Raw genomic sequence first — 27,817 nt, 5'->3', positions numbered from 1 at the left:
ATCACACAATTGATCTGATAGTCCGTATGCTCTTACTTTGTTCATTAAACGACTGTGGGGAACTGTGTCAAACGCCTTGCGGAAGTCAAGAAACACGGCATCTACCTGTGAACCCGTGTCTAAGGCCCTCTGAGTCTCGTGGACGTATAGCGCGAGCTGGGTTTCACACGACCGTCTTTTTCGAAACCCATGCTGATTCCTACAGAGTAGATTTCTAGTCTCCAGAAAAGACATTATACTCGAACATAATACGTGTTCCAAAATTCTACAACTGATCGACGTTAGAGATATAGGTCTATAGTTCTGCACATCTGTTCTACGTCCCTTCTTGAAAACGGGGATGGCATGTGCCCTTTTCCAATCCTTTGGAACGCTTCGCTCTTCTACAGACCTACGGTACACCGCTGCAAGAAGGGGGGCAAGTTCCTTCGCGTACTCTGTGTAAAATCGAACTGGTATCCCATCAGGACCAGCGGCCTTTCCTCTTTCGAACCATGCAACGGAACATCAACGATATGGGGTTTCGGAGTCGAAAGTCCACACGTGTACCTTCGCCGACTGCACGACACAAAGCCTTACGCCTCGCCTAAGCTCGTCAGCATCGACATTAGACTGACGATGACTGCAGACATGTTGCCTGGTCGGACGAGTCTCGTATCGATTTGTACCTAGAGGATGGACGTGTACGGGAGTGGAGACAACCTCACGAATCCGTGCACCCTGCATGTCAGCATTGGAATGTTCAAGTTGGTGGAGGCTCTGTAATGGTGTGGTGTGCAGTTGGAGTGATAGGAGGCCCTTGATACGTCTAGATACGAACCTGACAGGTGATACGTCCGTAAGAATCCTGTCTGATCAGCTGCGTCCATTCACGTCCGTTGCGCATTTCGACGGACTTGGGCAACTCCAGCAGGACAATGCGACGCAACACACGACCAGAATTGCTACAGTGTGGCTCCAGGAACACTCTTATGAGTTTAAACACTTCCGCTGGCCACCAACGTTCACAGACATGAACATTACTGAGCATATCTGGCGTGCCTTGCAACGTGCTGTTCAAGTGAGATCTCCACCCCCTCGTACTCTTAAGGATTTATGGACAGCCGTACCGCATTCATGGTGTCAATTTCCCCAGCATTACTTCAGACGTTCGTATAGCCCATGCCACGCTGTGTTGCGACACTTGTGCGTGCTCACGGAGGGCCTGCACGATATTAGGCAGGTGTAACAGTTTCTATGCTCTTCAGTGTATATGTAGTATATTCAAAAAATAATGGAAATTTTTGTTTTCTGAAGAAAGTTCGAATTACAGTACTTGTTATACATCTTTCCTTCCAATCCCTGAAACACTTCTGGAACTCGAATTATAGGATAGCTTTTAGCTTTCTCAGCGATGCGTTTTTAATCTCACCTCTGTCTTGCAAAACGATAACCTTTCAAGGTTGCCTCTACTTTTGTGAACAGAAAAGTATCGCACGGGGCTCAATCTGGCGTAATTGGAGGTGACACTGGGGCGTTATTGTATTGTTTTTGGCCAAAAACTCATGAACCACTTACTCAGAGGGAGAAGTCCCAGACCTTAGCCTTTCCCTGTGTATTCAGTGTTCAAATAACTTACGGGAATACAGCCGCGTGTTGTTGTTGTTGTCGACAACCGCCGATATTTCGACAGAAGCACTCCGTGCCATTTCCAAGGCATAACTGCAGCAAGTAAGCGCTGTGCAAGCGAGTTCAAAACCTCTGTTTTCAGAGAAATTCTGTAATGGTAACTAACACCCACACATACACTGGAAACACTATCACAAACCAAAGACGACCCACCTCAGAAGTTATCGACACTGAAATTAATAATCAATGGTTTCCTGCGCTATAGCAATGGAAATATTATCGATGACAGTGCTACTAAAGTTGAGATACTAAACACAGCCTTCCGAAATTCCTGCACCAAAGAAGACGACGTAAATATTCCAGAATTCGAATGAAGAACAGTTTCCAACATGAGTAACTTAGAGGTAGATATCCTCGGAGTAGTGAAACAACTTAAATCAATAAAAAGCAAGTCTTCCGGTCCAGATTGTATACCAATTAAGTTCCATTCAGTGTAACCTGATGCGATAGCTCCTTGCTTAACAATCATATGCAACCGTTAGCTCGACGAAAGGTCCGTACCCAAAGACAGGAAAGTTGCACAGGTCACAGCAATATTCAAGAAAGGCAATAGGAGTAATCCACTAAATTACACGCCCATACAATTGACGCCAATATGCAGCAGGATTTTGGAATATGTATTGTCGTCGAACATTATGAATTACCTAGAAGCGAACGGTCTATTGACATATTGTCAACACGGATTTAGAAAACATCGTTCTCGTCCAGGGTGTTTCAAAAATGACCGGTATATTTGAAACGGCAATACAAACTAAACGAGCAGCGACAGAAATACACCGTTTGTTGCAATATGCTTGGGACAACAGTACATTTTCAGGCAGACAAACTTTCGAAATTACAGTAGTTACAATTGTCAACAACAGATGGCGCTGCGGTCTGGGAAACTCTATAGTACGATATATTCCACATATCCACCATGCGTAGCAATAATATGGCGTAGTCTCTGAATGAAATTACCCGAAACCGTTGACAACGTGTCTGGCGGAATGGCTTCACATGCAGATGAGATGTACTGCTTCAGCTGTTCAATTGTTTCTGGATTCTGGCGGTACACCTGGTCTTTCAAGTGTCCCCACAGAAAGAAGTCAAAGGGGTTCATGTCTGGCGAATAGGGAGGGCAATCCACGCCGCCTCCTGTATGTTTCGGATAGCCCACAGCAAATATCGTCGAAATATTCATTCAGGAAATTAAAGACGTCGGCCGTGCGATGTGGCCAGGCACCATCTAGCATAAACCACGAGGTGTTCGCAGTGTCGTCTAAGGCAGTTTGTACCGCCACAAATTCACACAGAATGTCTAGATAGCGTGATGCAGTAATCGTTTCGGATCTGAAAAATGGGCCAATGATTCCTTTGGAAGAAATGGCGGCCCAGAGCAGTACTTTTTGAGGATGCAGGGACGATGGGACTGCAACATGGGGCTTTTCGGTTCCCCATATGCGCTAGTTCTGTTTATTGACGAAGCCGTCCAGGTTAAAATAAGCTTCGTCAGTAAACCAAATGCTGCCCACATGCATATCGCCGTCATCAATTCTGTGCACTTTATCGTTAGCGAATGTCTCTCGTGCAGCAATGGTAGCGGCGCTGAGGGGCTGCCGCGTTTGAATTTTGTATGGATAGAGGTGTAAACTCTGGCAGATGAGACGATACGTGGACGTTGGCGTCATTTGGACCGCAGCTGCAACACGACGAACGGAAAGCCGAGGCCGCTGTTGGATCACCTGCTGCACTAGCTGCGCGTTGCCCTCTGTGGTTGTCGTACGCGGTCGCCCTATCTTTCCAGCATGTTCATCCATCACGTTCCCAGTCTGTTGAAATTTTTCAAACAGATCCTTTATTGTATCGCTTTTCGGTCCTTTGGTTACATTAAACCTCCGTTGAAAACTTCGTCTTGTTGCAACAACACTGTGTTCTAGGCGGTGGAATTCCAACACGAGAAAAATCCTCTGTTCTAAGGAATAAACCATGTTGTCCACAGTACACTTGCACGTTGTGAACAGCACACGCTTACAGCAGAAAGACGACGTACAGAATGGCGCACCCACAGACTGCATTGTCTTCTATATCTTTCACATCACTTGCAGCGCCATCTGTTGTTGAAAATTGTAACTACTGTAATTTCGAAAGTTTGTCCGCCTGAAAATGTACTGTTGTCCCAAGCATATTGCAACAAACGGTGTATTTCTATCGCTGCTCGGTTAGTTTTTATTGCCGTTTCAAATATACAGGTCATTTTTGAAAAAACAGCTAGCTCTTTACTCACACGAAGTGTTGAGTGCTATTGACAAGAGGTTCGAAATTCATTCCGTATTTCTAGATTGCCAGAAGGCTTTTGACATGGTGCTTATGTGTAAGCAGCTTGTAGTGAAATTCCTCGCTTTTGGAAAATCGTCTCAATTACGTGATTAGATTCGTTATTTCTTGTCAGACAGTTTGTAGAAATTTATCGAAAATCGTCGAGTAAAACAGAACTGATTTCTGGCGTTCCCCAAGGTATTACTACAGGCCCTTTGCTGTTCCTTATCTATATAAACGATTTGGGACACAATGTGAGCAGCCCTCTTACGTTGTTTGCAGACGACGCTATCGTTGATCGTCTAGTAAAGTCATCGGATGATCAAATCAAATTGCAAAACCATTTAGAAAAGATATCTGTGTGGTGCGAAAATTGGCAGTTGACCCTTAACAATGAGAAGTGGGATTTCATCCACATGAGTGCTAAAAGGAATCCGTTGATCTTCGGTTACACATATAATCAATTACTTGTAAAGCTCGTAAATGCAACTAAATACCTAGAAATTACAATCACGAACAATTTGAACTAGAAAGAACAAATCGAAAATGTTGTGCGGAAGGTGAATCAAAGACTGTGATTTATTGGAAGAGCACTTAGAAAATATAACAGACATACTAAGGAGACTGCCTACACTACGCTTGTCCGCACTCTTTTAGAATACTGCTGCGCAGTCTGGGATCCTTACCAAATAGAAATAACGGAATACATCCAGCAAGTTCAAAGAACGGCAGTACGTTTTGCACTATCGAGAAATAGGGGAGAGAGCGTTACTGACATGGTACAGGGTTCGTGGTGGAATCATTAAAACAAAGACTTTCTCATTGCGGCGGAAACTTCTCACAATATTGCAATCACCAACTTTCTCCTCCAGATGCGAAAATCTTTTGTTGACGCCGACCTACATACGGGGAAACGATCATCATAATAAAATAATGTAATTCCGAACTCGTGCAGAAAGATGTAGGCCTTGATTTTTTCTGTGCGCCGTTCGAGATTGGAATATTAGAGAGTTATTTTGAAGGTTGTTCGATGAACCCTCTGCCAGGCACTGCAGTGTGATTTTCAGAGTATCCATTTAGATGTAGATGAGGATACCGACTTCGGACGAGAACAAAATCAATTATTTTTCGGCGCTCGTATCCTTTCTGATTGTCAAGCAGACAATTTTTTTGTAAGTTGAATCACTCACTCCAACATCCCTCTGTTCCACTGATTCAGTTCCTTCATCCTCCTTTCTCTTACATATAAATATCCTGTATGTGTTATGTCTTCATCCCACCCATTTCTTCTTTAGAGTCTATCTTTGGCTTAGAAATAGTAACTGATGCTACACTTTCACACAACTCAAGCTGAATAAAACACTGAATTTTAAAAATTTTTTTTTTCTATTTTTCTTGATTTATCCATATAATCTAACTCCAATTTGGAGGTTGATTATTGGTCATCCTACTATGGTCCACAAGTTCTGATTGTTATATTTGAGTATCAGTCTGTCCATAATTCTTACAATTCAGGTTTAATTTCATTGCGTCTATTTTCCATGCAAATTCACATATTATTTTTCCATCTTGATCTGCAAAACATAAATACACAGCAATAACCAAATCCTTGGCTCTTAAAATACACCAGAAAAAACACCCAAACTGAAATTACCTGCCCTCTGTTATTGAGGAAACTCATTAAAATATGTGAAGTTGAAAAATATCAATGGAGTGCAGCTTTTTTAGGAACTGAAACGCTTGTATAGTGTAACTAATAAATTTATCAAAAAAAGTCATACAGTAGTAAACTGTATTTTTCTCTACAACTTCTTGTGGCTCCTCATAGAAAATGTGGCTTGCTAGAAAAATCATGGCTCATTGAAAGAATTATATTTTATGTGTAGGTAGTATGATCCAGTTTTTTTTCTTTGAGATAAGAAAGCTGTGTGGCTAAATTGTACTCATTACACAATGATGAAATTACAACTGTTCGCCAACAACAACCACCAATCTCCCACCAGGTACATGCTTGAACGTAAATTTGCGTCACGACACAACAGACTTCAGAATGCAACTAATTCGTCCCAAAACATTTTAGGTCAAGAAGACCAGAGATATAACAGTTTGCAGCACAGTGAGCTTACAGGATATGGTTAATGAGTCCAGGAAAATTTGTATATGGTTATTTCATTTATAAATATTTTCAAATTATTATCTAGAATAAATTATAGAAGTATGAATAATGATAAAAATAATCATTACTATTAAAAATCTTTCAAAATTTTAGAAAAATATAGCTCCTATAAAAGTGTATTTCTTGATCATATATTTATATGAGAGAAAATGGAAATGGTTAATGATCTGTTTACTAAAAAATGAGAAGGAAATGTTTTTATAATTTCAGAAAAATGTCTATGCATATCGTGTCTAGTTACCTTAATGTACGACATCGTCTGAGTATTTGCAAGTATTGAGTATTGCAGTTGTTTGTATATATTATGTATTCTGGTTTGGGTGAAAATATGGCATTGACCAGATCTCTCACACGTTTTATAAACGCATTCAGAGCTGACCACATCCCAACTGGAGATCAAAAGCATTTGTTTACTTAAAATAAGGTTTCATTACTACAGCACACAATATCTCTACATTTCATTTCTGTCGAAAATGTGACCTGATTCAACACAGCCAAATATTTCATGTGAGCGTTGCAGGTGGAAATGTATGCTTTAGGCATACATTGTATAAGTTCTTCCCAGTCAGTGTGCGTCTTCTATTGACATCTCCCTTATGCAGAATTGCATAGCATAGTCAGAACTCAATTGAAAGCACGCTCCTTGACAGGAGTCAGGATTGCTACAATTTTAATACAAGCTTAGACGTTGACAGTGAGTACTTGAATATTCATTATGGATGATACTATACATTTTAACTATCACAAGAATCACCAACATTTTCGTGTAAAGTGTACTAGCTGTGATCACATCTCAATCAATTTACGAAAAAATCACACGTAATTAAAGAAAAATAACATCCGAAATGTTTCTAACATACTTTCACTATGTACTTTTTCACTGTGCACGATCGTCCTTAGTCTGATTCAACCCATTTATCTGACACTATTCTAGAGTCCTTGTTCTCTAATGCTAGCCAATCAGTGGCGAGAAAAGACAATTCTTCATTATGAGGATGTGCTCCGGACAGCTAGAAGGAGACAAGAAACGTTTCATGTGGGTGATCACAATGGAGTAAGTTCCATCCAGGTCAGTTTATACACGTTGTACAACATTATAGTTTCCATATACCGCATTACTTGGCTGAAATGACAGTCTCCTAATAAACCAAAATCGTCTTTTAGATTTGGCATGTCCCAGCATAGGCCAGGGAAGCAAAAATATTACAAGTTATAACCATGTGGTTAGTGTCAGCACAATCTGTATTTCATCATTCAAACCGCCACTGGGGAAAAATCCGGTTTGTAAACAAACAGTATCCTCTGAGGCAGACGCATCCAAGCCAAAACTTAGTTGGAACATAACCAAAAACGTGGAAACACATGTAGTTTTATGAAGGTGAACCTAAGCTGACATTTAGAATCACATACAAACTTTTTTCCAACTGCACTCCGATGTAGAGTGAAAAATCTCATTCTGGAAACATCCCCCAGGCTGTGGCTAAGCCATGTCTCCGCAGTATCCTTTCTTTCAGGAGTGCTAGTTCTGCATGATTCGCAGGAGAGCTTCTGTAAAGTTTGGAAGGTAGGAGACGAGGTACTGGCAGAAGTAAAGCTGTGAGTACCGGGCGTGACTCGTGCTCTGGTAGCTCAGATGGTAGAGCACTTGCCCGCAAAAGGCAAAGGTCCCGAGTTCGAGTCTAGGCACACAGTTTTAATCTGCCAGAAAGTTTCATATCAGCGCACACTCCGCTGCAGAGTGAAAATCTCATTCTTTTTTTCAACTCTTTTCCATCTTAATAACGATCCACACATGAAACAGGTATCTATACAGTTACAGCAAGGCTTGGTATTCAGGTGCTGGAGAGCCTCTGATGGACATCATGCCTCAGTATCCAGCTGGTATATCAGTTGCTTTGTATGCAGTCTGCCAGCGTGCCTGCCAAAACCTTTTTGGCTGTGCCAGTCGCTGGAGTTTTCCCACATGCTTCATAAGATCAGCTCTGATGACACATCCTCTGCCACCGACCACGTATTGTTGAAACTTTCCCATTTTGTTGTTCTAACGCCACGGCTCGAGGTTTAATGCTATGCTATTCATATCTGGTTTTAAAGATCACCTTTGGAACTACTGTATTGAGAAAGTCATGACTTGAAGCGTTCTCCTAACTTTAGGTTTTGACCTTTCCTAGTGAGGTAACAGTATTATAAATCATGGCAATGGACAGAGAAAGACTAACAAGCCTGCTACAGGTGTGTGTTCTGACATAAGCTGGACAACAGTATGGTTGCCACCCAGTATTACAGCCTCATAACCCTCAGGTCCTGAGTGTTTATCCAATATCTCCTCACATGGTTACACATCACCAATCTTGGAGGAAGTGTAGTTCAAACGTTTCAGTTGGGAGACTTGTGAATTGAGTAAACACATTACAAAGTTTCTGTCTGGACACAATGGCTACCATAAGAAGAATTTTGGACTCAGCACTCTTAGGAAGTCCTAGCCTCCCTTTTGTCAGGACCTTACCCTCCTCAATTTCCCACATCGTGACACAGCACCAATCTCTGAAGAAGTGTAGTTCAAACTGTTCAGTCCACAGACTTGTCAATTGGGAAAACTCGTTTCTGAGTGTCTGGCTGGACCATGGTTACCCTGGATGCACTAGGACGATTTTGGATTCAGCCCTCTTATGAAGCCCCAGTCCATCTTTTATTACCTTAACTTCCTCCACTGGAGAAATTTGCCAGTGTCAATAGCAACCGTTTTCATGGCACGTATACACAGGGACTGCTATAGTGACACCAGGGAACTAGTGCCTGGCCATTGTGATTTCCCTATACACTTTAGAAATCTGAAACCGTGTCAGAAAGCTACTGTATACCATTGAGGAACTTCTTCCCACAGGGTTGCCAGTGAGTAGGCAGTCCCGTAACCTTCCCTCGATCACCACGCGTACCTCCATCCTTGTGAGCTAGTGCTCTGTTGGTGGCTCGCCACGTGTTTCGCCCACGACTGTACTTTTGCAGCTGGACATCAGACCGGCCCTGTACCTGGAGAGCGTGCTCAACCTGTCTAGGTTCGCCGTCGACTACTCCTTCGGCCGGCTGCGGGAGCCCGTCAACAAGACGGAGTGGACCAGCCACAGCAACGTGGCCACCGTCAATGCCTTCTACGACACCCTCGAGAACTCCATACGTGAGTACACATGGAGCCTCAAAAGTGGTGACCGCTGTGTGCAAGTATCAGCTTATCCAAAGGGCAGCTGTGGTGTGCATCAGACAATCCACTGTCCTCAGATAAAGTGCTATTGCCTTCAAGTCTAACCAAAGTGCGCGGCTGACGAAAGAGGCTCAGGGTATATATATATATATATATATATATATATATATATATATATATATATATATATATGTGTGTGTGTGTGTGTGTGTGTGTGTGTGTGTGTGTGTATATATGTATATATAGGGTGTCCCAGCTATCTTGTCCACCCAAAATATCTCTAGAACAATATCAGCTATTGGAAAACGACTTTCACCGATATCAGTTTACGGCTGGGCCCCATGAATGTACATATTTGGAAACATTGTAAAACGAAAGCATATGTGTTTTTTAACACAAAAACGAAAGCATATGTGTTTTTTACCACAAACTTATGTTTTTTTTAAATGGACCTCCTATATTTTTTCTTCAGCAATCCATAGCATGACAAAGCACATACACAATGCACAATGGCATTGATTGCATCGCAATATTCCCATTACATCCCGAGATATTGAGACGAGAAGTTGACGCTTGAAACACCCGTCATGCGCTGCTAGCGCACGTCCTGAGGCTCAGGCGTGAACCCCATGTTGCCCGTAATCGCGATGTGATTGACATGCGTAGTCACACCTCCATACTTATCAAGAGGTCCGAAACGAATAATACGCCATCCTGCAGCATGGGGTTCACGCCTGAGCCTCAGGACGTGCGCTAGCAGCGAATGTCGGGTGTTTCAAGGGTCAACTTCGCGTCTCAATATCTCGGGCTGTAATGGGAATATTGCGATGCAATCAATGCCATTGTGCATTGTGTATGTGCTTTGTCATGCTATGGATTGCTGAAGAAAAAATATAGGAGGTCCATTTAAAAAAAGATAAGTTTGTGGTAAAAAACACATATTCTTTCGTTTTAGAATGTTTCCAATATGTACATTCATGGGCCCCAGCCCTACATTGATACCAGTGAAAGTCGTCTTCCAATAGCTGCTATTGTTCCAGAGATATTTTGGGTGGACAAGATAGCTGGGACACCCTGATACAGTGTGTTACAAAAAGGCACGACCACACTTTCAGGAAACATTCCTCACACACCAAGAAAGAAACTATCTTATGTGGATATGTGTCTGGAAACGCTTACTTTCCATGTTAGACCTCATTTTACTACTTCTCTTCAAAACACGTTAATCAAGGAATGGAAACACACAGCAACAGAACGTGCCAGCGTGACTTCAAACACTTTGTTACGGGAAATGTTCAAAATGTCCTCCGTTAGCGAGGATACGTGCATCCACCCTCCGTCGCACGGAATCCCTGATGCGCTGATGCAGCCCTGGAGAATGGCGTATTGTATAACAGCCGTCCACAATACGAGCACGAAGAGTCTCTACATTTGGTACCGGGGTTGTGTAGACGAGAGCTTTCAAATGCCCGCTTAAATGAAAGTCAAGAGGGTTGAGGTCAGGAGAGCGTGGAGGCCACGGAATTGGTCCGCCTCTACCAATCCATCGGTCACCGAATCTGTTGTTGAGAAGCGTACGAACACTTCGACCGAAATGTGCATGAGCTCCATCGTGCATGAACCATATGTTGTGTCGTACTTGTAAAGGCACATGTTCTAGCAGCACTGGTAGAGTATCCCGTATGAAATCATGGCGGTGAATCGAGGAAGCACAGTACATACTGACGAAACTAAAATGAGCTCTAACATGGAAATTAAGCGTTTCTGGAGACATGTCCACATAACATCTTTTCTTTATTTGTGAGTGAGGAATGTTTCTGATTCTCATAAGGGTTTGCGATTGGTGTACAGCTGTAGTGCAGAGACCATTGGCCTTCCTTAACTCTATATATGCAGGGTGAGTCAAGAGGATAGGTACAACTTAGAGACACGATAGTGTTAGTGGTTATGAACAAAAAACGTCATATGGACATATGCCCTATTTGCGAATGGTTTCCGAGATAGGACACGTTTAATATCACTTTTGTACGTTTTTCTTTAATAACTCGAAAACCGCACAGTCCGACGAAAACGTGTCTCAGTACACAATTAAACTATCTTAAAGTTGCTGCAAAAAAGTCCTATTCATTTTTGCTCTAGGACTAACAGTTTGCGCGGAGAGATCGTGAGAATATTGAAAGTCCGTAGGTAGGCGCTTTTTGCAGGCCAGTCTGTGATAGTTTTCCGACTTGATAGACCACAAGCGTCCTGTATCAAAATGTTCGTCTCAACTTCCTCTATATTACTGTGGTACGTTGTAAACATTGACAATGAATAATACAGAAAATAAATAAAAATGTATGTTAAAAGTGTTCTACCTTGGAAACCATTCGGAATAGGGCATATGTCCACACGAAGTTTTTCTTCATTACCAGTGTCTGTCGAAACACTTACCTTTCTTCCTGACCCACCCTATATATAAATGAGTCACTAACTGTTGCCACCAAAAATAACTCCGAAAGTATGATAGAAGCTGAAAAGTTTGTGGGACAAACGTTGCATGGAACAACAGGGGCTATAATACGACGTTGGTTTTTTGTTGCTAGGCAGGGACGCTTTAAATGAGATGCTATAGTTTGGTACTCATTTTCTGATAGCGGCTATCGAGACGAATCCAACGATAATGTAACAGTAAGGTCTTTGATGGTCAGCAAAGGTCAAAAATGTGGCATGAACATCCATTTACAGAAGGTGTTAGAAGTGATGACCATTGGTTTCATACCAATGAATTACCAAAGAATTATAGGCCCCTATTTCATCGAAGGTTATCTTAATGGTAGTAAGGGTTGGTGATATTCCTTGTCACTTCGGCACTTATCGAAGCACATGCTCTGACAATTCTCTCTCGTTTGTCGTGCAAATAGTAAATATTCGCCAAATACGTGCCATTGACATGTAAGCACCATTCGACGATTTCACAATTTAACACTAATAGGAACGGTAAGGCTAGTATCGTCGAATCAAGCGAATGTGGTAATGTATTCCTTCCAATAACAAGTCGATACGCTTCTCATTCACAGAGAATGCCAAAGAAATTCAGTGAGAGCTGAAGACTTATATTCTGAAAGATATTCTCAACATTCCCACCTTACATGTCGTATATTTAAATGCGTGTATGATACATTGAGAACAACTGGATCTTTAACGCATCGGAAACATAACCGGCAAAGGAAACTTACTAACAAGGAAATGGAAATTGGTACTTTTACCACTGCGGTTCGAGATCCTTTTGTTAGTTCTCGTCAGATCTCAAGGGAATTCTGTATGAGCCAGAGTAGTGTTGTTCGTGTTCTGCGTCGCCGTAAATATCATCCTTACCAAATCAGTCTCCACCAAGAATTAACTGGTCAGATTGTATGCGTCGCATTGAATTCTGCCGAGTGGGTCAACTTCAGATTCAGAGGAAAGACACATTTATTAATTTGATTATGTTTACTGACGAGGCTACATTCACGAACCACGGAAATGTTAATTTGCGTAACATGCATTATTGGGCAACTGAAAATCTGTTTTGGCTGTGGCAAGTTGCACACCAAAAATCGTGCTCAGTGAATGTATGGTGTGGGATTCTGGAGGACAGAATTATAGGCCCCTATTTCATCGAAGGATATCTTAATGGTAGTAAGTAGATCACATTCCTGCAAGAAACATCAGGTCTGTTATTGGAAGAAATACTTTTATGAACAACGAACAGGATGTGGTATCTACACGATGGGTGTCCGGCACATTTTTCGCTGATTGCTAGAAAAAAGTTGGAGAGACAATTCCGATATCGTTGGTTTGGATGCAGAGGAGATGTGTCGTGGCCGGCTCGTTCGCCAGACTTGATGCCTCTGGATTTTTTCTTGTGGGGATTCGTAAAACACATTGTTTACAAAGATGCTCCAACTACAGCTGAGGATATGCAAGAGAGAATTGTCAGAGTATGTCTAACATTCTGCGTGGTGTCTGTTTGTTCTATATCGTGTCTCCCTACCACTTTCGCGCAACGACGCTCTGAGCGTGTTTTTTAGGGAATTGACTTGTTTGAACCTGGGACCTGTTGCTGGTAAGGAGACGCCAGACTACACATGACATGTAGAATTCAGAAGAGTTCAGTGAGACTAGCGATGGTATAACCAAATACTTAATGATCTCAGCGTCAGCTCCACTGCACTCCCTGCAAAAGAATCTTAATACTAACTAAATTTAGTGGAAGGGGTTCAAGGCTTTCCTATTTTTAGTTCTACTCACAAAACATCGTTTATAAATTGCACTATTGATAAAAGGAAATGTTTTAATACAGGATGGTAAAAACCAACTGCGTTCAACAAAAATGTGAACGAATATTCCCTGAGCGGGTTTCCAAGTTCTACAATGGATCGAAGGATGACCTATGCCATATCACATCTATAATCTAGATTTAAATTAAGTTTCACAATAGAGAAAACTATCAAAATGGTCTACAGTGACCCTCAATTACCATTAATTACTTATCTAACTTGTCGTAAATTACAGTGGCTGATGTGGCTTCTCAATAACTATATAACAGAAAAATCATCGCGTTTCAGTTTTTTACTTCAAGTGGCAAATGTGAACACCATGAGCTTTAATTTACGATCGACACTAGTATTACGCAAAAAGGGGGTGTAACAGATGAGACTTCTGCAGTTCTGAGTGAAGCCTTATGCGCTGTTATGCGGCATCGCGTGCGTTCATTACCTTGTCGGTGTTCGTCAGGGGGCGGCGGGCAGCACAGCTCCGCTCACCTCGCCGTCTCGGAAGCAACTCCCTCCTAACTTCTCCTTACTACCATTTACCGAAGATGGTTAAAAAAAACTGTCTGGCTGTGTTTTCATCTGACCAATCAGGGTCTCAATGTTAACCTTAAGCTCCGCCTACAAAAATTCTGTCTATCCAATGGGAAACGTTATACTTTTCGTGGTGGGGCAATGTTTTTAAAGTTTGCAACGTAACAGAGACGCGAAAAAGTCTCACGCTAGAACTTGCGGGTGGTAGTGGCCCTTTTTGTGTTATCGTAAGATCTACACTGTTTTTCTGGAGGGCTCTATCTTTTAACATGGGCTGGGGGGTGGTCCTTGACGTACCTGAGACGCGAAAAAGTCTCACGCTAAAACTTGCGGGTGGTAGTGGCCCTTTTTGTGTTATCGTAAGATCTATACTGTTTTTCTGGAAGGCTCTAGCTTTTAACATGGGCTAGGGGGGTGGTCCTTGACGTAACAGAGACGCGAAAAAGCCTCATGCTAAAACGTGCGGGTGGTAGACTTAGCGCTAGGCTGGCGACGTGGGTGTCTACTCCATCCGTTATCGTAGGGCCTTCTAGCTTAATAAGGTTCTGCTCTCGGCTTCTGTCCTCGTTCCTCCCCTCGGAACTGCGTCTGCCTCACAGTGGGAAGGTACGACATGTATTTAGGCATTCTTGTGTTAGTCTGTGGCATTCCATTTGCTCACTCGTTACTTGTATTACTTTGGTTAATTTAATGTCACGACTTATTCGGAGCTATGAGACATACTAGTAGATTTCCTTATTATGTCAGGGTTTTCATGGAAGGTGTTGGATTTACCTGACGCCTTACATCATGCAATATTTTGTGTAATGTAATATCTTGTACAGACATCTGTTATTAACCTGACACATTCCACATCATTACGAAGTGTCATATTGATGATCTGTGGAACAAATATTAATCTAATCTAATCTAATCTATTCTAAAAATTTCGCATAGTGGCACCTCATCACACGTTTAGTGTTCCTTACGTACCATCTAGCTTTGTTGCTAGGATGGGAGAACGGACTTGACAGTCGAACGTTAGTGAGCAGCTACCATTACTGGTGGTGGAGACTCTGCGCAGAGCAGCGGTATGTGAGGTGACGGGTGTGTGTGTGATTTCCACAGAGTTCCCAGCGGGCATCCTCCAGGGCGCCTTCTTCAGCGCTGACCGTCCCAAGTACATGAACTACGGCGCCATCGGCTTCGTCATCGGCCACGAGATAACGCACGGCTTCGACGACGAGGTACATACCTTTCATATAAGGTTTGCTTTAAATACCTGCTGTAACAGTTGTGAGCGTTAGTTACTTTGCGTTTGGACATGGTGAACTGATGTTAATTATCTGGTGTAACCGCCAGAATGATGAATGGAAGCATGCTGATGTGTATGCATTATGTTGTTCAGGTGCCAGGTGTCAGTGTGAGACTGGAGCTGCATGCCTGTTGCACCTGATAGGTCAATACAGGGGCTGTTAATGATGGTTGTGGATGACCCTGCAGCTGTCGTCCGATGATGCCCCAAATGTGCTCGATTGGAGACACGTCTGGTGATCGAACAGGCCACAGCAACATGTCGACTCTCTGCACTGCATGTTGCTCTACAACAGTAGTATGTGGGCGAGCGTTATCGTGTTGGAGACCACTCCTGGAATGCTGTTCATGTATCACAGCACAGCAGGGCGAGTCACCAGATTCTTGTGCAGTTTTGCAGTCAGGGTGTGTCAGGTAACACAGAGTGCTCCTGCTGACATACGAAATAGCACTCCAGACCATAACTCCCAGTGTGAGTCCAGTATATGTGGTACACAGATGGGTCGGTTGCAGGTCCTTCACTGGCCTCCTTCTAGCCGACACACGGCCATCTCTGGCATTCAACATCACAACTACCATGCAGGCTACTCTATAGTATTTTTTCGTCTCCCACTATTTTAAATTAGTCTTTTTTATTTCAACTCATTTTAAATGGATAGTCAGGCAGCAGTTAGAGTTGACGGTAAATTGAGTTCATGGTTCAGAGTAGTGTCAGGGTCAAGACAAGGCTGCAACCTGTCTCCACTGTTGTTCATATTATTTATGGATCATATGTTGAAAACAATAGACTCGCTGGGTGAGATTAAGATATGTGAACACAAAATAAGCAGTCTTGCATATGCGGATGACTTAGTTGTGATGGCAGATTCGATTGAAAGTTTGCAGAGTAATATTTCAGAGCTAGATCAGAAATGTAAGGACTACGGTGTGAAGATTAGCATCTCCAAAACGAAAGTAATGTCAGTGGGAAAGAAATATAACCGGGTTGAGTTCCAAATAGGAGGAAAAAAGTTAGAACAGGTGGACAGTTTCAAGTACTTAGGATGGATATTCTCACAGGATGGCAACATAGTGAAAGGACTGGAAGCGAGGTGTAGCAAAGCTGATGCAGTGAGCTCTCAGCTACGATCTACTCTCTTCTGCAAGAAGGAAGTCAGTACCGAGACTAAGTTATCTGTGCACCGTTCAATCATTCGACCAACTTTGTTGTATGGGAGTGAAAGCTGGGTGGATTCAGGTTACCTTATCAACAAGGTTGAGGTTACGGATATGAAAGTAGCTAGGATGATTTCAGGTACTAGTAGATGGGAACAATGGCAGGAGGGTGTCCACAGTGAGGAAATCAAAGAAAAACTGGGAATGAACTCTATAGATGTAGCAGTCAGGGCAAACAGGCTTAGATGGTGGCGTCATGTTACACGCATGCGAGAAGCAAGGTTACCCAAGAGACTCATGGGCTCAGCAGTAGAGGGTAGGAGGAGTCGGGGCAGACCATTGAGAAGGTACCTGGATTCGGTTAAGAATGATTTTGAAGTAATAGGCTTAACATCAGAAGAGGCACCAACGTTAGCACTGATCATGGTGGAATTTTATAAGGGGGGCTATGTTCCAGACTGAACACTGAAAGGCATAATCAGTCTTAAATGATGATGATGATGATCATGACTCATTTTATAGAACGCAAGTGCCGTTCATAGCTGGTTTTTAATTTTCCACCATATTAAACTTTCGACAAGTGGTGCTGCATGGGGAATCTAGGTCTGGCAACTACGCAGGCTGCGCCAGTGAGCTGTGATGTTAGAGGGGTGGAGAAAAACGCTGTTTTATGCTTAGGGCAATTGACCTGGGACAACCATCTTGGATTACGTACTTACCATGTGGCCTAATCCACAATACTGGATTGTGATGTCAGAGTGGAGAGGAGGGGCGGGGGGAATGAGAGTTTGGTGTGTAACCAGCCAGCATTGCATAACACACTTGGAGAATGTAGGTCATGTGCGCTGCCTGTTTGCTAGACCCTGCGTCAGCTCTGGCAATTTCCTAATACCATCTTTGACCGAGATTGCCCTCTTTCCCTGTCTATTCTGTATGTCCTCCCTGCTTCATTCATTATGCATAATTTTGCTTCCAAGGTAGCAGAGTTCCTTCACTTTGTTGAGATTCATTGGGAGAGTCCTTAGAAAATGTAGTCCATCAACAAAGGAGGTGGCTTACAAAACACTCGTTCGACCTATACTTGAGTATTGCTCAACAGTGTGGGATCCGTACGAGATCGGGTTGACGGAGGAGATAGAGAAGATCCAAAGAAGAGCGGCGCGTTTCGTCACAGGGTTATTTGGTAACCGTGATAGCGTTACGGAGACGTTTAGCAAACTCAAGTGGCAGACTCTGCAAGAGAAGAGCTGTGCATCGCGGTGTAGCTTGCTCGCCAGGTTTCGAGAGGGTGCGTTTCTGGATGAGGCATCGAATATATTGCTTCCCCCCACTTATACCTCCCGAGGAGATCACGAGTGTAAAATTAGAGAGATTCGAACGCGCGCGGAGGCTTTCAGACAGTCGTTCTTCCCGCGAACCATACGAGACTGGAACAGAAAAGGAAGGTAACGACAGTGGCACGTAAAGTGCCCTCCGCCACACACCGTCGGGTGGCTTGCGGAGTATAAATGTAGATGTAGATGTAGATGTAGTGCACAGTTCCGAATTTTGCTCTTTTTCGCCGATGTCATTTGAGCTCCTCCTTAAGTTTAATATCATGTTCTGTACTTAGTAGTCTGTTCATCCACGAATTGTGTCCAGTCATTTCTTCCTTGCTATCACTGAGGATAGCAACATCATAAGCGAACCATATCATTGACATCTTTCGCCGTAAAGTTTATGAATGCTTGTGGACCCATATTTTATTTCCGACATTGCTTGTCCGGTTTTCACTGACCAGTACGGGAACAATACTGCATCTCTTTCTTACATCCTTCTAATCTGGGCATGTCGTTTTTGGTATTGCAGTTCTCAGCGTTTTCCTACGGCTTTCTCCTATTTCTCTCAGAATTTAGACCATGTAGCACCATTTTCCTTTCCTGTCTCGAGTCTCGCACTGTACGGTGACTTGCAGACTGACTATGTAGATGTAGATGCAGATGTAGAGTCTCTACTGTTCTGTAACTGTATGTTCAATTATTTCCCCTACCACAATGTTTCAATGTTCCATCTGTATTAGAATATTATTTCTTTTTAAATAGTGAGTTACCCAGTAAATACCCTCATCTATTCTCTCTGTCTCTTTCTCTTCTACTTGTGGCGTTTGGATTTATGCTTGAACACCTGTTATGGCGTTGGTTTGCTGTTGATTCGGATGAGAATAAGCCGATCTCTGAATTGTTCGAAGTAACTTGCTCTCTCCTATTCAGAACGAGTCCTACTCCAGTTATACTATTTTCTACTGTTGCTGAAATTACCTGCCATTCGTCTTGTTTCCATTTCACTTCACTGACTCACATTAGATATACAGGGTGTCCCAGCTATCTTGTCCACCCAAAGAATCTCTTGAACAATACGAGCTATTGGAAAACGACTTTCACTTGTATCAATGTAGGGCTGGGCCCCATGAATGGAAACATTCTAAAACGAAAGGATATGTGATTTTTAACACAAACTCCTATATTTTTTCTTCAGCAATCCATAGCATGACAAAGCACATACACAATGGCGTTGATTGCATCGCAATATTCCCATTACATCCCGAGATATTAAGACGCGAGGTTGACGCTTGAAACACCCGACATGCACTGCCAGCACACGTCATGAGGCTCAGGCGTGAACCCCATGCTACCCGTAATCGCGATGTGATTGACGTGCGTAAACACACCTCCATACTCACCAAGAGGTCCGAAACGAATAATACGGTCTGCTGCCATCCTGCATTAATGTCGTACATTCCAGCAGGTATTTATCCCATAGGTTAGGGATGATGCGATCCTGTAACATATATGTGTACCGCAACGTTAGTCACAAAGTTAACTTCGCTTATCGTTAATCCGTTACTAAAAAGGTAATGCCGTTCAACGTTAAAACGTTACTTTACTGTAGATCTAGCGCAAGTGACAGTTAATCATTCACTCGTAATAGTAAAATTCATGTTGATGGTTTTAGTGAAACGAGCAAGTGGACTAAAAGTTTTACCGTTGTTTCGGACCTCTTGATAAGTAAGGATGTGTGATTACACATGTCAGTCACATCGGGATTACGGGCAGCATGGGGTTCACGCCTGAGCCTCAGGACGTGCGCTAGCAGCGCAAGTCCGGTGTTTCAAGCGTCAACTTCTCGTCTCAATATCTCGGGATGTAATGGGAATATTGCGATGCAATCAACGCCATTGTGTATGTGATTTGTCATGCAATGGATTGCTGAAGAAAAAAATATAGGTGGTCCATTAAAAAAAACATAAGTTTGTGTTAAAAAACACATATGCTTTCGTTTCAGAATGTTTCCAAATATGTACATTCAAGGGGCCCCAGCCCTACATTGATACCGGTGAAAGTCGTTTTCCAATAGCTGTCATTTTTCAAGGGATATTTCGGGTGGGCAATATAGCTGGGACACCCTGTATATTAGTAAATGTGACTACATCTTAGGGCCAGGAGCGAGAGAGAACATGTGGTCGATGATGTGTACCAATATTGTACCAAGAGCCGTTATTGTGATAATGTTTGATTAGGCAACCAGAGGCGACGTTTCGATCACTTCAACTTCAGGCCCGTCGCTTGAATGGCACCAAGTACCTCTTGCACATGTGTGAGACAAGGCACCAGTACCGGAACTTCGTGAGCGTGTGTGCTCCTCACACCTGCACATGGAGTTCGGTTATCTACAGAAGCAGATAGGAATATTGGTGCCTCGTCCTATACGTGCACGAGTGGTACTTGGTATCACTCGGGTCATAAACCTGATGATGACGTGCCTGGCAAGTCGAAACTCATTGTCTGAAATTGCCTGATATTCCATGCTCCGACATATAGAATGTTATCATTTCATTGGTTATTCAATATTTTTTTCATCGCTAGCTCTCTTGGACAGCTCCTTCCCTTAGGTTCGAATGGGAGACTGTTCCGAACTCTTTAGCCAAAGGAGAAACTATCCTGACACTGGAATGAGATTTTCACTCTGCAGCTGAGTGTGTGCTGATATGAAACTTCCAGAAATCTTCTCCTGCCATTGCAAAGGTCCCAAGTTCGAGTCCAATTCCGGCACACAGGTTTAATCTCCCAGTCTGTCTGACACTTTTCAATTACAGGCTACATGTTCTGTGCATACTCATAAAGTGTCTTTAATGCAGTGCTTTCCGTTGTCTTCTGCATCTTTATACCGTCGATCGCTGCTGATTCTTCCATCTTTTAGGGGCCTCCAAGGTCAATAGATCGCCTTGAAACTCTGTTCGCTCGTCCACCCTCTCTGACTAAGTTGATGGCAGAACGAGCCTGACTACTTATGCCAGAAAACGTCTACTGCCATTGCCAATGATTTCAATTCAAAATTTATCCAGGGATCGAACCCAGGATCCAGCACATTTTCCTTACTGATTAAAGATGCTATTGCTAGACCACGGTGGGTAACACTGAGATACATTGGAAGATGTACACTGGAAGTATAGCCCACCCACAAAGGTGGCTGAGACAACCAACATATGATTGGTGCTTGTCATTCTGGGACCATACCAGACAGGAAAAATAGAGGAAATGGGGAAAATTCAAAGAAGAGCAGCCAGTTTTTCTTAGGTCTGATTGAGAAGCAGGAGAGCAATGGCGATCGTCATCCAACTCCAGTGGCATATACTTGAGGAGATGCTTTATCCACTTAGGTGTTCTTTACTCTAAAATTCCACAACCATACGTTACTAGAATAGGCATCCTATGTACATGTAAAAGAGAGGCCACTAAGGTAAAACCAGAAAGATGCAATATGGAGGCCCACCATGTAGATGGTTAAAAATCTAGAAAAAAATTTATGTCATATGCAATTGTTACACAGCTCTTTGTTTGAACACTCTTCAGGGCCGTCAGTTTGACAAGGACGGCAACTTGGTGGACTGGTGGGACCCCGTGACCCATGACAGGTTCCTGGAGAAGGCAGAGTGCATCATCTCGCAGTACGGCAACTACACCGATGAGCAGACCGGCTTGCACGTGAGTATAGCTGCTTCTTTGTCCTCGTGGCTCCTTCTCTAAAAAGACTACTCCCTATCCACATTTTTTGAAAAAATCTACAAGCATCAAAAAAAGTTTTGCATCACCTCGGTTCTGAGAGTTCTGGAACATGTACAGAAAATTGGAATACAGATCAACATCTTTTCCGCACTTTTTATTGCTCATGAAAACCACACATTGCACGTTGTACTGCCATACAGCGAGAACTTCGATGGTGGTGGTCCAGATTGCGGTACACACCGGTACCTCTAATACCCAGTAGCACGTCCTCTTGCATTGATGCATGCCTGTATTCGTCGTGAAATACTATCCACATCAAGGCACTGTCCAGATTGTCCCACTCCTCAATGGCGATTTGAGGTAGATCCCTCACAGTGGTTGGTAGGTCATGTCGTCCATAAATTGCCCTTTTCAATCTATCCCAGCATGTTCGACAGGGTTCATGTCTGGAGAACACGCTGGCCACTGTAGTCGAGCGATGTCGTAATCCTGAAGGAAGTCATTCACAAGATGTGCACTATGGGGGCGCGAATTGTCGTCCATAAAGACGAATGCTTTACCAATATGCTGCTCATACAGTTACACTATAGGTCATATATCATACAGCTGTTTTGGCGCCTTCCATGGCCACCAGCAACGTGTGAAGGCACCTCATAATGCCATCCCAAAACAGCAGGGAACCTCCACCTTGCTGCACTTGCTTGACAGTGTATCTAAGGCATTCAGCCTTATCGGGTAGCTTCCAAACACGTCTCTGACGATTGTCTGGTTGAAGGCATATGATACACTCATCGACGAAGAGAACTTGATGGCAGCCCCAAGTGGTCCATTCAGCATATTGTTGGGCACATCTCTACCGAACTGCAAGGTGTTGTGGTTGCAAAGATGGACCTCGCCATGGACGTTAGGAGTGAAGTTCCGCACCATGCAGCCTATTGCACACAGTTTGAGTGATAACACGACATCCTGTGGCTCAACGAAAAGAGGTATTCAACATGATGGCGGTGCTGTCGGGGTTCCTCCGATCCATAATCCGTCGGCAGCAGTCATCCACTGCTGTAGTAGCCCTTGGGCGGCCTGAGCGAGGCATTTCATCCCCTGCTCCTGTCTCTCTGTACTTCCTCCATTGGCGGGTTTAGTGACATCTCTGAACAGTCAAAAAGTCTGTGTTAGTGATACAATATCCACAGTCGATGTCTATCTTCAGGAGTTCTGGGAACTGGGGTGATGCAAAACATTTTTTGATGTACTTCGTAAAAGTGTTAGCTTCCTCTGTTTCAGTAATCACTATGTCGATGAAGATTCAAGCACATTTGACTAATCACTATTCTGATGAATGTACAGCTAATCTGAGAAAGATGACTTCCCCATTTGGATAATCACCACTCTCATGGTAATGCATCCCCTGTATTTGATACAATCAACTTCCCCATTTAAACAGTCAGCAGTATGATGACGATACACCTCATCTGACACATTTAACTGTGCTCATTTAGTGATCTCCATACAGATGTAGATGCATCCCATCTCTCACACCTGACTATCGCCCCAACGAAGGTGCACCTTACACGCTTATCATTGGCCCCATTGGAGTGGGGAAGCTTTTATCAGATACAAATGACTTTCTCATTTGGGTAATCATTTTAGCGAAGCCATATTCCACCTCAACTGCTAAATTTGACTAATCAACATAAATGTGTAACTTATTTGGCATATTTAAGTGACCCATTTGGTATTTACTATTGTGGTGCTGGTACATCTTATTTGCCACGTTTGACTAGCACATTTCATAAATCACTGCAGTGAACAGGAATGTCGCTGGCACATCTGACAACCGCATTTGAGCAACCATCATTTAGAGCAAACGGCATATCATCCACCACACATCAGTAACTTTCCTGATGAAGCTGCATCTCGTCTGCTCATTGGTAGACCCCATTTCATTAGCTTCCATGTGGTGAGGATGCACCTCTTTGTGCCTCATTGACTGTTCCATTTGATTAATCATTTCAAAAAATGGTTCAAAGGCTCTGAGCTCTATGGGACTTAACATCTGTGGTCATCAGTCCCCTAGAACTTAGAACTACTTAAACCTAACTAACCTAGGGACATCACACACATCCATGCCCGAGGCAGGATTCGAACCTGCGACCATAGCTGTCACGCGGTTCCAGACTGAAGCGCCTAGAACCGCACGGCCACACCGGCCACCTAATGATTTCAATGATGGTGGATATCATCTGAGATATTTGTCTGCACCATTGGACTAATCACCTTTTCAGTGCCGATGTATTTTTCCCTGCTGCATTCAAATGCCCCATTTGATTAATCACCATACTTGTGAAATTCATCAGATTAGAAACATTTCAGTGCCTCCATTTGACTGATCTCCATTCTGATGAAGGTGCACCTCATCTGAGTTTCGTGTGCCATGGCTACAGTACATCCTGTGATACTGGAGCATTCAACAGAGCAACAGTCAGCACGTATGTAGACTGAAACCATATCGTTTACTTCACGCTATTCGTACAGTCAAGTGCATGGGTAACCGGCAGGGGAATGTGAGTAGAAACAAGCATGGCTGACGGCGCCGCCTCGTGTTGCAGCTGAACGGGATCAACACGCAGGGGGAGAACACGGCGGACAACGGCGGCCTGAAGGAGGCGTACCGCGCCTACCTCGCCCTGCAGCGCCGCGTCGGCCAATCAGAGCCGAGGCTGCCAGCACTGGGCGGGCTCTCCCCGCGGCAGATGTTCTGGGTGTCCGCCGCGCAGACCTGGTGCTTCAAGTCAGTAGCGCCGCTCTCTGTCTGCACTCTGTGGTCGGGCGGTTCTAGGCGCTACAGTCTGGAACCACATGACTGCTACGATCGCAGGTTCGAATGCTGCCTCGGGCGTGGATGTGTGTGATGTCCTTACGTTTGTTAGGTTCAAGTAGTTCTAAGTTCTAGGGGAATCATGACCTCAGAAAAGTCCCATAGTGCTCAGAGCCATTTTTGGCACTCTGTGTCCACCTCAGTGAGCCAGCACTGGCACCCTGTGGAGGGGAGATGTGGAGGCTCTGTAAACGGTTGAAGTTTCTGGCTCCTGCAAACACGCGGTCGCGGGTGGAGGGACGTGGCCAGGTGTAGAATAAACTCGGGGTATTCCCCTGGGGAGGTGTGCCGCGAACCTCGCTGTTCGTGTCGTGTGTTTATAACGTGGCAGACACTACTGACAGTAACCTCAAAATTTCACATATGGATACACATCTACAGTGCAGTGGAAATAACCCGATGTACCCCACAGGGCAGGTGTATTGCGATAAAAAATGTTCAAATGTGTGTGAAATCTTATGGGACTTAACTGCTAAGGTCATGAATCCCTAAGCTTACACACTACTTAACCCAAATTATCCTAAGGACAAGCACAGACAGCCATGCCTGATGGAGGACTCGAACCTCCGCCGGGACCAGCCGCACAGTCCATGACTGCAGCGCCTTTGACTGCTGTACTGCGATCCTCACTAGTCGTGTGTTAATAACAAATCAAACATTGTTGTTGTTGTGGTCTTCAGTCCTGAGACTGGTTTGAAGCAGCTCTCCATGCTACTCAATCCTGTGCAAGCTTCTTCATCTGCCAGTACCTACTGCAGCCTACATCCTTCTGAATCTGCTCAGTGCATTCATCTCTTGGTCTCCCTCTACGATTTTTACCCTCCACACTGCCCTCCAATACTAAATTGGTGATCTCTTGATGCCTCAGAACATGTCCTACCAACCGATCCCTTCTTCTAGTCAAGTTGTGCCACAAACTTCTCTTCTCCCCAATCCTATTCAACACCTCCTCATTAGTTATGTGATCTACCCATCTAATCTTCAGCATTCTTCTGTAGCACCACATTTCGAAAGCTTCTATTCTCTTCTTGTCTAAACTATTTATCGTCCATGTTTCACTTCCATGCGTGGCTACACTCCATAAAAATACTTTCAGAAACGACTTCCTAACACTTAAATCAATACTCGATGTTAACAGATTCCGCTTCTTCAGGAACGCTTTCCTTGCCATTACCAGTCTACATTTTATATCCTCTCTACATCGACCGTCATCAGTTATTTTGCTCCCCAAATAGCAAAACTCATTTACTACTTTAAGTGTCTCATTTCCTAATCTAATACCCTCAACATCACCCGACTTAATTCGACTACATTCCATTATCCTCGTCTTGCTTTTGTTGATGTTATCAAACATTGTTAATAGTAAACTCAGAATTTCGTAGATGGAGACACCATCCACAATGCAGTGTAACCGGAAACTCGAGCGGTTTTAGGCGCTTCAGTCTGGAACCACGCGAATGCTACGGTCGCAGGTTCGAATCCAGGTTTAAGTAGTTCTAAGCTCTAGGGGACTGATGACCTCAGATGTTGAGTCCCATAGTGCTCAGAGCCATTTGAACCATTTGGACCGGAAACTGTGTAACCAACCTGTATCTACGTGCTATTACGTTATTATTGGGTCTGCGCCGACTTCGTGTAACTCACTTGGTTACTTCTTATTATTAAACTAAAGCATAGGCAAATGTTCGCTGCCGGCAGTCGGCTTGCGGCACCTGTGAATCAGCCGTGTCAGACAGCCGTGTACTTGTTGCGTTCTGTGTAAGTGGCATGGAGCGCCTTTGAGTCAAAAAAACGTGCACTCGGATCGATGTCCGAATATTTAAATGAACCAGATGCAAATGGAAATGATTATTGATGGTGAAACTAACGTGGGATATTTACGTTCGCTACTGACTCCAATCATATAATTAATCAAAGGTTTGGCCATGTCAGAAAATAAATAAATTTGATTACAGACCAAAAACTCATCAAAGTGCATACGTTGTGATATTGCTCATAGGGGATGCGATGTAACTAATAGTATTGCCTGTGCACTGTTCACGAGAATCAAACATTTAAAATACAACAGAAAGAGCATGAACACTGTGCATAAGATCAGCTCCCAGCAACACACCTGAAAATAAGACTTAAAAATTGTTCAAATGGCTCTGAGCACTATGGGACTTAACATCTGAGGTCATCAGTCCCGTAGAACTTAGAACTACTTAAACCTAACCAACCTAAGAACCTCACACACATCCATGCCCCAGGCAGGATACGAACCTGCGACTGCAGCAGTCGCGCGGTTCTGGACTGAAGCTCCTAGAACCACTCGGCCACCACGGCCGGCAATAAGACTTGATCTAAACTATTTGTTTTAAAGTAAAAGAGGAAACTAATCACTGGACCTGTGCATAAGGAAAGCAGTTGGATGTACTAACGGGAAATCTACGAGCTGATTGGCTTAGGTGCAAAAACATGCAAGAGAAAATTGCGGATAAAATCATTTATTCCTCAGACATGGATGTGAGGCATGTACACAATTCCTGATAACATTAATTCATATAAAATTAAAGAAAAGCATCGATACATTCGCCGTTATAATCTACACCTAAAATCATTGATATGAATCATTCATACAACTTTGGTTGCCTGTTAACTGATATCAATGGGTCGTGAAGCGGTACACGTTTCACAGGACACCCGCGTTCCCACGTGGTTTGAGGGGACGCAATTTCTAGTTATCGTGGCCAAGTTGCAACAATATCACATCACACATGAGACCGAACAGTTAGTGATGACGGCAACAGAACAAGCTCTAATGTTCAACCACGTGGTTGGCTCCCCACGGACGAAAGATACATAAACCCAAGGAAAATTTGCGAGAAGGCAAAATTATGTATTAATATTTAGAAAAATAAAAGCGTATAGAAAAAAATTGGTTCAAATGGCTCTGAGCACTATAAGACTTAACTTCTGAGGTCATCAGTCCCCTATAACTTAGAACTACGAGTATTTAAACCTAACAAACTTAAGGACATCACACACATCCAAGGCCGAGGCAGGATTCGAACCTGCGACCGGCGGATCCAAGTCTGCTATAGAAATTTAGTAGAAGAAAAATCTGCCAAGGGTTTGCATTCCTTGCTGTGACAAGGCAAAGCAATCTTTCGGAGTTGAAAAGCGAGACCAAAAGCTAACAGCTCTCCTCTCGCCAAGTAACAGCGCGCCACGCGGTCAGTCTAACTCACCCTTCTTCGACTGGAGCACAGCTGTGGACGCTTCCCGTACCGGCGGCAGACCGCC

General features: G+C 43.5%; 1 protein-coding gene across 4 annotated transcripts in view; it reads left to right on the top strand.

Annotated features, from left to right (window-relative positions):
• The window catches only part of LOC126294960 (neprilysin-2-like), a 385,930-nt gene that overhangs the window by 348,312 nt on the left and 9,801 nt on the right, over positions 1-27,817 (top strand). For all 4 annotated transcript variants that reach the window (XM_049987185.1, XM_049987183.1, XM_049987186.1 and 1 more), the window contains exons 11-14: positions 9,146-9,314; positions 15,275-15,393; positions 21,505-21,636; positions 24,264-24,445. In XM_049987185.1, coding sequence (XP_049843142.1) covers positions 9,146-9,314; positions 15,275-15,393; positions 21,505-21,636; positions 24,264-24,445 — 602 coding nt within the window. The remainder of the gene's footprint in view (positions 1-9,145; positions 9,315-15,274; positions 15,394-21,504; positions 21,637-24,263; positions 24,446-27,817) is intronic.

The sequence above is a fragment of the Schistocerca gregaria genome, chromosome 11 (genome assembly GCF_023897955.1).
Source record: "Schistocerca gregaria isolate iqSchGreg1 chromosome 11, iqSchGreg1.2, whole genome shotgun sequence".
In the NCBI taxonomy this organism is placed as follows: Eukaryota; Metazoa; Arthropoda; class Insecta; order Orthoptera; family Acrididae; genus Schistocerca; species Schistocerca gregaria.
This window is presented reverse-complemented; position numbering and strand designations above follow the sequence as displayed.